Source organism: Acyrthosiphon pisum, chromosome A1 (assembly GCF_005508785.2).
Source record: "Acyrthosiphon pisum isolate AL4f chromosome A1, pea_aphid_22Mar2018_4r6ur, whole genome shotgun sequence".
Lineage (NCBI taxonomy): Eukaryota > Metazoa > Arthropoda > Insecta > Hemiptera > Aphididae > Acyrthosiphon > Acyrthosiphon pisum.
In genome coordinates this window covers 20,240,133-20,251,503 of record NC_042494.1, presented here as the reverse complement: position 1 = coordinate 20,251,503, position 11,371 = coordinate 20,240,133, and the positions used below count along the sequence as shown (strand labels likewise).

General features: G+C 29.4%; 1 protein-coding gene across 2 annotated transcripts; it reads left to right on the top strand.

The window, feature by feature from the left end:
* The first annotated feature begins 3,767 nt into the window (after positions 1 to 3,767).
* On the top strand, positions 3,768 to 7,387 carry LOC100302335 (odorant-binding protein 13). 2 transcript variants are annotated; one of them, XM_029486160.1, is made up of 5 exons: positions 3,768 to 4,040; positions 6,406 to 6,441; positions 6,797 to 6,923; positions 7,013 to 7,080; positions 7,197 to 7,386. In XM_029486160.1, the coding sequence occupies exons 1-5, from the start codon at positions 3,981 to 3,983 to the stop codon at positions 7,293 to 7,295; spliced, it is 390 nt and encodes a 129-aa protein (XP_029342020.1). In that variant the 5' UTR covers positions 3,768 to 3,980; the 3' UTR covers positions 7,296 to 7,386. The 2 variants fall into 2 exon arrangements, with proteins under 2 accessions (XP_029342020.1, XP_029342021.1); XM_029486161.1 differs by lacking the exon at positions 6,406 to 6,441 and having other exon boundaries at positions 7,197 to 7,387.
* The last annotated feature ends 3,984 nt before the right edge of the window (positions 7,388 to 11,371 follow it).

Below are 11,371 nucleotides of genomic sequence, written 5' to 3'. Positions count from 1 at the left end.
TCAGTTGAAAAATATTAAAAATACATAGGCACAATTTTTTTTTATAAGCATTTGAAGTTAAAATGTTGACAAAATTTATCAAATTTAAAATTGAATAATTATTTTGTAGTTAAAAATTTATAAAGTGTTCAACTTTTATATCTAAGGATTGAAAATTTAAAACAAGATTCCACGTAAATATTTAATTCTGTTGCCAAAAATTCTAAGAAATACATAAGCACAGTTTATTTTTATAGTCATTTTAAGTTCAAATTTGGACGAAATTACATATTAAAAAACCTGGAATAAATATTTTATTTATTTTGTTGTGATTGTAATGATTGTATAATATTATTTGTGGGTACTTGAAACTTCTAAAGTATACTATTATATATCTATGATAGTACCACAGTTTGTTGTTGATGTATAACGCGTTACCTGATGGATATTGTGATATGATTAATTTGGAATTTATTATTAACACCTATTATAGGTTAATTTTTTTTAATACTATAGATAAGTAATACCTACCGATAATAGGTATGTCTAATACCTAGACTGACAAACCGTCTCCGCTAAGAATCGTTTTTCTTATACAGTGATATTATATCATTGAATTCAAATTTAATACTATCTATTATACAGTGACCCACTTGTAACCTACTGTACAGCAGAACGACATCCACTTACCCACCTTTTTTCTTTTGTGTTGATTGTCCAGGTTTCACATCCAAAGAGTGCTACGCTCTATATATAACTTTTTAAGAATGTTTTCCTTGTCTCCAGGCTGACGCTGTTCGTATTCAGTATGTGCCTTTTATTTTCGAATGCACTTTTTTCCAGTGCTATTCTTTAGTTTATGTTTGTTTTACTGCGGCAATCTTCTGTTATATTACTTCCTAAATGTGTAAAATGTTTTATTTGCGTTATTTGTTTATTAACTATATTTATGTTGAGTCGAATGGAGTTAGTTTTACTAAAAGCCATAATTTTTCTTTTCTTTTTGTTTAGTTGCATTCCTTACTACTTTTTCAGTATTATATCTACCATATAAGGTATGGTATAAGGTACCATAGGTATGAATATGAAAAATACTGTGGTTAAAAAATTCCAATAACTCGATTAAAAATTAAAATATCGTAAAAAACCCGACGCACAAACACAGATAATGTTGTTAATTTGTTACGTTATAAGCCTATTTAGACTAATATTATAAAACTATCAAAGCTTAACATGAACAGCTGAACGTAAGTTTGCTATCTTATATGCATACACTTGTAAGATGAAGATAACAAATAAAAATGTACCGTCCTAAAATTTGCACGATTTATGATGATGAATGATGATGTATAAGGTAGTTCCCCGGTTGTTGTTTGCGCATCATTATTGTTAATTTTGACCCTTCGTTACGCATCATTTGATTTTTGGGTTATGCATCAATACTATTTAACAATAAAACTGAAAAAAAACTTTATTTATGTATTTATTAAGTTGTATACAATTAATTTTTAATTGTTTTTTTCCAATAATATAATATGTATATTTAACATTTGTATTTTTACAATGACTAATTGAAACTAGTTAACTACACCATAGATAGTCGTTCGAACAAGTAAGAAAAATTAACATTTTCAAAAAAAAATTATTAACTAAATAATATACGGTAAGGGAGGCCCATTGTTTTCATTTAAAAAACATACATTTATATCACCACTCCTTAAGTAGCACAAAAAATCTCAAGAATTTTAAAATACGGTTTATAATATATATAACTGTATAAGAAAATTTAAAAATTCCAAAAATCAGAATTTGTATAAATAAATTATTAAACGTAAGAATGGAGATGAGCATGCTTGGTGGATCACGCTGTATAACTCGTGATATATATCAAAAAAAACTAAAACACGAACACCTATCGTTAGTTTTGCCTTTACTTACGCATCAATACATAATATCGGGCCAAAACTCCGTAAGGTGGTTTTTCGTTTAAGGATTTTAAACTTTACGTAAATAATTACGTATACATAATAATAATACTTAATGCCTAACCACATTGACTGCATCAGTTATATATTTTTATAAAATTAAAATAATGCTTTACTCGGCTTTAGGCGTAAAGCAAAATCGAGAAACCATATATATATATATATTATTATGATACCAGCCCTGCAAAACTTTATTTTAACAATATATTTTGGTACCTTTATATGGTTATAAATTATAACTAGGGTCCGGAACTTAATAACTTAAAAGACTTTAGAAAATTCACACGTAAAAAACCAAGCCTGGGCATAAACGCGTTAAAAAGTTAAAAGTTAAGTTAATTTTAACTTTTAACTTAAATTTTTTAAATTTAATTTTCATTAACTTAATTTTTAACTTAACTTATTTTAATTGATATTAACTTAATAAATAACGAGTTACTTTTAATCAAATTCAAGTTAAGTTAATTTATAAATAATTAAATAATAAAAATAAAAATTATCATTGATATTACATAACCATTTACTAGAATAGGGAATTACAAATATAGTTAAATCAATTTCTTAAATAAATATTTTACTGAAGTATAAAGTTGGCTATATTCTCTAACAGTTTTAAACTTTTAGTACCCTGAAAAAGTATTCAGAGTTTAAAATTAAGTACCATGTTATTTTTATTTAATAATTTTAAAAAAAATTTATAGTACTCATCTGTATTGGTGTTTTAATAAATCAAAAGGTTGTATTTGTTTTGGCATTTTCAATTTTGTATTTTTTTCGTACCTACTCCATAATTCTAATAATTCAGTACCTATGTACAGAAAAGCTATTGGATATTTCCTGTGTTCAATAATATTTATGATTTTAATTAGTTAATAAGTTAATTGAAAATGTTCATATAACTTTTAACTTAACTGAGTTAAAAAAAAATTAGGTTAACTTTTAACTATTAACTAAGTTAAAATGTTTTACATTAACTTAACTTAACTCAGTTAAAAATTATCATTAATTTGCCCAGGCTTGTAAAAAACTTTAAAATGCCTTAGAAAATTACCACAAAAATACTAAAAATTAATTCATCATGACTTAATATTTTTAAAAATGTACGTTTTATACAATTCATGTTTAATAAATCATAATTAGTATAGGTGCAAGATCTTTAAAAATGTTTACTCTCGAAGAGCCTTAAAAAATATTTTTTTGCAGTTCAAAATAAGTTGATCGAATTTTGGGAAATTTTTTCTGATTTAGCGGGCCTAAAATAGTAACTGCTTACAGATTATTAAATAATTATAAATTACGACAAACAACGATAAAGATAATAATTGACAAGCCAATGGAAACTGGATGTGTTACAATGAACTGTAACTTTCAATGTATGCAAAAAAAAGTACAAAAATGAATAAAATGCACCAAAAATACTTAAAAATTACCGTAAAGCAATAAATTCCCTAAAAATGCAAAAAATATAAAACAAAAATTGTTCCATTAAATTCAATAATTCTTGAATCAAATTTCTGTAAAGACGAGCTTCGAATGTAAACATTTGGAAAAAAATGTAGACGTACACTCGGTACATTATTTTAAACGACAGCGGTGATCCGCAAATGCTGCGTAGTTGCATCGTGGAACGGAAATTCGACACTGTTATACACCTAAATAATAATATTATTGTTCCATCTATGCATCGCATCATATGTATACCTACTTGAAAGTTGAAATCGGAAAATATATACAATACATTATGATATGATATCGTGTAATATATATTTTATACTTTCATTGTTTCCCCTCACCCTGGTATTATAGGGGAACACGGGCAGCCGATCTAAGAATCATCGCCAAGGGAGTTATCCGAGTGCCGATTACGACTCGGGACAGTCCAATTCCAACTATAACAGACAGTCATTGCCTACGAGACGGTACCGCAGAGATGACAGCAATGAGAAGAGCAAACGTCAGAAGGCGGCTGTGACGGGCAGCAATAACAGACTTTTGGGGAACAATCGTTTCAGAAACATGACCAAAACCGGAGGAAATCAGCCGGGCAAAGGAACGTACCTCGACAAAATGGACGCCGTAAGATTATATAGCATAATAATATTATCATCAATACATCAGCTGAATCTTTGTGTCCTAGGATTAAAAGGAGGTGTTATATATTTTATAGACTCAAAGTATAGTATTCAATGTAATCGACAAGAGTTTTATCAGACGCGTCTCTATACTCCTAAATAATAAAATATAATATTATTCTCGAACGTCCTACATTCGACCGACTATACCATACATCATACCTAACCGAAGTAATAATAATGACACATATATATCATACCTCAAAAATATCATGTCGATAGCTACTCCACTTCGAAATATCATATTATTGTTCATTATCGATACAATATAATAATTAACCTTTTTTCTAACGATAATATTACGATTCCATGACTGATTCGAATCGTGCGTATGCTTAAGTGTACGCCATATTTTGTAAACACTGCAGAATATCCCTACTCGTTTTTCACGTGCTAAAAACTTAACATGATGTTTCACTGTGTCATTAACTTAGTTCTTCTATTTAATAACTTTGAAACATGATTCTATGTTGCCTCCGTCTTCAAAGGTAAAACATATGAAATTTGAGTTCAATGGAAACGAATTTGTGTTGTTCGCTTAAATATTGAGTGACCTACTATCAAGAACATTGCTTGTGTTCTCTCGTTGATTTTATTACGTATTTTATTTTTTATTTTAATTTTTGACCAAGTTCTGAGTAGGTATGTAAAATATTATAATATAAAAATATTAATATTACTCACTTCACGACTTCTTAATATAGAGGATTCTCGATAATTATTAAAATTCATAACATTTTTAGTTTACTTGGACCAAAAATAAATAATGTTTAACTATTGTTTTCACTTTTTGATTACTATAAATACTTGTAAAGTTGAATTACTAATTTTATTGACATTAAATGTTCAAATACATAGTTGTATAAATTTTAGCTGGATATCTATGAATATATAGTGACGTCATAACATATTTGCATCTGATATTATTCTCCAGCTCTTACATTCTACAGGTGTAAATAATCATTCAGTCCTTCACTTAATCTTAAAACAACTTTAATACAACTTTCAGCCGTATTTTATAATCCCTTATGTTTACGTTATTACAAGACCTAGCAGGCGAATAGGTGTCAGAGAACAAACGCATGTTTAATGTTTATGCATACATACATTGACACATACACACATTGGAAAATATATAATTAATAACTGTTAGATGTTTTTAATATTATTATTATTATATACAATTCTACGCAGTGCCATGCGTTATCGTTACGATAAGACTTTTGATACGACCGTGGGTTATGTAATTAAACGATAATTTAGGTTATGATAACTATAATACACCTACATAATATTATTTTTGTTTTAAACTCTTATTACTATGTCATTATATACCTACACTATGTCACTATACAGCTGCTTTAACGAGCGGATTTGTATTTTTCGTACCCGCTCATTATTTATTTATTCTTATTTTTCAAAAAGATAGGGGGCCCCACTGAACATGTTCGTGTGGTTATCATGATTATTATAGGTACGTTATACTTACCCTAACATAAATATTATTTGAATGAGTATACTTAATTTACATACCTATTGTTATATTTACATAATTTTGCGTAATAGTTAATAATATAATTTATTTACAATACAGTATTTCGTAGATAATAATATGTTCCAACTCAAGTTTTGTGCGTACGATCATCGCCTGTAATAATACAATATCAAGAACTGTTTAGATCGTCTGTGAGTGATTTTTTTTCCATCGATCCAAACAGAGGAGTGCATTTGGGACGCGTGGGTATCCACGAATTCTTATATATATATAGTATATAAAATGTATATATGTATTATGTACGCCCAACGTTATGCATCACTATTCGGTTCCTTTCAGTTTGTCAAAAACCTCTTTTTTCAACGCTCACTACCCTACTCAGCACAATATTTATACGTTTCGTATATTCGAGCATTATTTTGACATATTAATAGCGAACGGATACATTACAGCCCTTATGCTGTCATATTCATATATATTATATTTATTTATATGCGTATATATTATATTATAATATAGTTCAATATAGAAGAATATACTGCTATAACTGTTATATAGGTATACCTATAGTATTATCAGTCACCACGTTTTCGACCTGTACCTACATAAATATTATAATAGGTATTAGGTATAATAGTCACCGCTTATTCTGGAAAAATCAGGCAGATATAGATGTTTGCCCGGATTATGTGAAATTAAGCTAAATCAATAAATCCACATTGATCTATATGTGTTTTTAATGATAATATTTGATTTCGTCCTAATAATTTTGTCCACATATTGAAAACTATAATATTTTTATTTGAATTTACAGTGCACAATACATTGCGTGTTCAATCAATTAGAAATGGTTAGTAATTTTTATTTTAAAATAAATTCGGTTATCCAAAATATTGATTTTTCTATAAATTCAAAAAAATACCTGACACAGCCAATATTAAATGAATGATTGAAATTTCAAGTCAATATTATAATCTTATTTTAATCGTTCGATTTTAATACTAAATAATAAATATAATACGTATTATGATTTATTTCGTGTGGAAATCAAACGATTAATTTTATATTTATGAGCGACAAAACGTATTATGAAAGAAAGTTTATTATCTTTAACACTTGAACGATTACAATCCGTTATACCATCTATATTTACTATACCTACAATAAATAGTAATTTAGAAATTGTATTTATATTTGCCGAACAGCTGAACTCGAACTCTCGTCCAGACAAATATTCAATAGTTAACATCATGACCAATCAAATAAAAGACGTCGAATTGAAGGAATTCATACAGGACTCTATCGACGAATGTTTCGACACTCTCGAGCTGGGTGAGTCCCGTATAACTTTAGAAACCATTGCCAAATATAATATTATTAACATAAATTAATTCTCGTCACCATTGATTTCATTTACACAGACTCGCATAATAACAAATGCGAATTTTCGAAAAACTTCGCTGTGTGCATGGAGAATAAAGCTCAAAGGGTAAATATTTTAAAACGATTACGGTTTATGTATAGTTTAAAATTTAAATAAATTTCATCCAGCGAGTGGTATATTATGTGCATAATATATGCCTGCTTTATTTTATGTCACTGTAGAATTGCGACGATTGGGATGAAAACTTGTCCGCGAACAAAATCAACTCTGCCGGCTTGCAAGACGGAACCAACCAGCAAGACAAAAGAAAAGGATATTAAAAAAGTTTCTGCGTAGAAAAATATTAATGTGATTGATTAAGTTATTTCAACTATTTATTAAACGTTTAAAAGTCGACATTATTCTGTGTTTTATGTATATTATATATATATATACCGTAGCAAAACGAATTTTCTCCGAATGATTGGCACGCTGCACAGTCGTGACTCTCCCGCTTTCCGACAGCCGCACTAGGAGGAGGGTGAGTAGCGTACTTTATATGCAAATAATACGCGTAATGAAATATTTTCAAGTACCTTATAGTTCCTAATCGTATTCAAAATTTTATCAAAAACTATTTATACTTATGCATACACAATCATAATTTTCTTGACATATGAATTACATGTGAGTTCACTTCACACTATTCGTGCTATAAGCTACGCAATTTTACCTATTACATTTTCGATTCGGTAACGGGTAAGGGTAGATATCCTAGTGTACCACCTATTGTGTGGTTGTGCCTATAATTGTTATTGTACTGTCAAAACTCACTTACGCGGGCAAAAATGTGTTCCCGAGTGACCGAGTACTTCAGTATTGTACCGGTTACAAGATTTGTTCAGATTAGGATGTAATAACTTAGGTCAGTAATTATAGAAAATATGATATCGGCATAGAGGGTTTAAGGGTTCAAACCTACCCGAAATGTTTTCAAACAACATTTTTTCGAACTGCTTCTATGTAAAATACTATTTTGATTACAATTATTTTTAAATATTATTTTGTATAACTACTCGTATACGCGCCTTCCGCACAATACATCCAAATAAAATCCTTATACAGTATTACAGTTTATATATTTATCCTTGCCTTATCCGTTGGTACTTGGTGTTATGCGTTGTTTCACGAATTCATGATTTACTTCCCAGCTTTCATCACGTTTAGTGATTGACGATTTAAATGTTTCTTGGAACATATAATAATATATAGGCACTCGTGTAGCGTTTATACTCTAGGTCATTGGTCATTATACTCAGTATAAACGACTAAAAGGTTTTCTGTTGAAAGTAGGTATATATTTTAACGATTTTTTAGACGTTAAATCTGTTTCACTATGTTGATATATGTACACTCGACAATACGACAAAAGAAGAAACAATAATTTTTTATGTATACAAAAAGTATTTTTATTAATTGAACAAAATAAACGTAGCAAACTGCAGTAGTGGCTCATTCATAAATGTTTTGTAATTACATATAATTTTTAAGTACATAATTTGAATACAAAAAGTTTAACATATAATTTTTATAATTGGCGGTGACGATTCCGACGATGGACGGCGGAGGACAATATAGACTTGGCGCGAGTGAAGCGAGATTTTGTGTTGCAGAATCGGCGGTGACTGGACAAGCCGGCCTCACACGCAGCATCGTTTCACATCAAAAAATTGTCAATTGGTCAAATTGTCATCGAGAATATTTAAAAACTTCATGTATTAGATATATATGTTAAAAATTCAAAATTTTTTATTTCCAATTGTTTATGCTGGTTACATAAATATAGTAGTTTATTATTGTCATCAGAGATCAGCTGCCGCTTTGGATTTTCACACTTATAATTTATATAGTCTATTGCCACATTCATCCAATCGTATTTAATTTGTTGCTGCCATCGCGTCAATATGACAGTCGTCGTCTTATTGAAATCCGTTTCCACGATAAAACTAAAATGTTATTTATATCGGTATCATGCTTGGAAATATACATATTACATAATATATATTATATATTTAAAATATTACTATCGATAGGTATAATAACTGATACCCATGATTCCTTCCTATTTGGAATGTAAGATACTTAAAATTACCAAATAATATTTAAACTTAATAACATTTTTAATAAAATTGTTCATGATTTGAAACTTGTTTATATTATTTACTAGCTGATCCCGTGCACCTCGTCGCCCATTAAAAATACCTACTCCATATGTATTAATCTCTAAACGTTAATTAACATAATCAAAAAGGGATTATTATTCCGAAAGGGATCCATTATTCCGATGGCCACGCTTGGGTGTGTGCTGTAATTAATATCGGCATCATAGTGTAGTGCACAAAGGTTCAATTCGGTGGTTCGTCTGGATCGAGCACCCATTACTCGCATGGTCCCCAATCTTGTCTCGGTGCTCGTCTGTCTCAGATGAGCGGACCCGTGACTGACATTCACGGTTTGTCCTCACTCTGGTTTCTCTTTGCTCGTCTGTCCCGGATGAGCGGGCCCGGGACCGCCGTTCTCGGTCGGTACTCAACCTGGCTTCTCTTTGCTCGTCTGGCTCGGATAAGCGGGCCAGGGACTGACGTTCTCGGTTGGTCCTCAACCTGGCTTCTCTTTGCTCGTCTGTTTCCGCGGCTCGTGTTTCCCGCTTCTTGCGTGCTAGAACTGCGGGACTATTTATCGATCGTTTGTTGTTGGGCATAATAAATTAACTAATAATAGTAGAAATTCTTATAATAGTTGCAATTGAATTCGGTTATAAATATGAATCACAAACATTTTAAACCATTGGCAACCAATAATTATTATTATTATAGCTTTGAAACCCACGGTAACTATTTAAAAACAAAAAGGTCCATAAGTTTCAAAATATTATATAATTGATTGCCATGGGTAGATGGACACACCCGTACTATATCTGATCCTGTGCAATTCGTTGCCCATTAAAGACCTATAATTATAAACAACACTCATGGTAACCTTGGTAACCATAGTAACCATGGATCATGGTAACCTTAATAGCCATGAAATCTTGGTAACCTTAGTAACCATGGCAACCTTGGTAACCATGGTAACATGGACACACAGACACACTGACATACATTCATTTTTATATATATAGATAGTAAAACCTCTTTATAACGGAACTCCTATTAGACGGAAATCTCCTTAAAATGGTATCTGCTGAAATGAGATATATTGTTAATAGTTCTTAATTTTCTGATATTATAACTTATACAATAATATATGGAGGAGGCAGTGTTTGGCAAGTTCCTTATAAAAAGGAATTCGTTCTGTTTCTTGTTCCTTAAAAAAAAGAATTCGTTTCTTTGGAAAATAAACGAGTTCCTTTTTTAGTTCCAAATAAAATAAAAATTCTTATTTAATCATTAATGGTTTTTTTTTCGTATTATGCATACTTCTTAATTCTTATTTATAATAATATATAACTACAAGTAGGTACATATTATTTTATATGTTTATGCAATATATTATTATATATTTTGAGATTTTCTTCAAAATTAAATGTTTGGCTAACGTATTACGATTGTCTTAACGTCGATACTCGATAACAATCACTAATTAGGAATATACATTATACACATTAAAAAAATATATATTAATTTCAATTTTTACATACCTATCTGTGTAAATTATTGAAACTAGAAAGGAACTAACAATTTTGTTATTTTTCCTTAAAAAAAGAACTAGTTCATTCTCTCGTTCTTTTTTTATAAAAAGGAATTCGTTCATCGTGCCGTTCTTTAAAAAGGAATTCGTTCCAGGAATCAGTTCCTTCCAAACACTGGGAGAAGGTGATATGCCTGTGTGTATGCACACGGTAAAACTGTAATGACTGTAGGTACATACAATTTTCACTGGTTGTTAATATTTCCATTTTCTATACATAATAAAATTTTCAAAATATTTTGATTTGTTTTGAGCTGTTTACGGACAATTTCAGTTTCCAATTTAATTAGTTTTTTTTTCTATGAATGTCAATAAAACTTTAGTTGTTGAGTAAAAATACTTGAAAATTTAATACAAGGCTCCTACTATATTATTACAATGAGATCTGAAAAATATTAAAAATCCTTAGTCACAGTTTTTTTTTATTAGAATTTAAAGTTCAAAAATTGACAAAATATGTAAAAATCACGAAAATTAGAAAATTATTTTGAGTTAATAATTCGTAAAAATTTTTCTTTTTAGAACTAAGATTTTAAAATGTAATACAAGATTCCTTATAGGTTAATCTACTTTTATCAAAAAAAAATGTCTATAAGAAACTCAAATTAAATTTTTATGAGCGTTTGAAATTCATATTTTTACAACATTTGATATTCACTCGATTTCT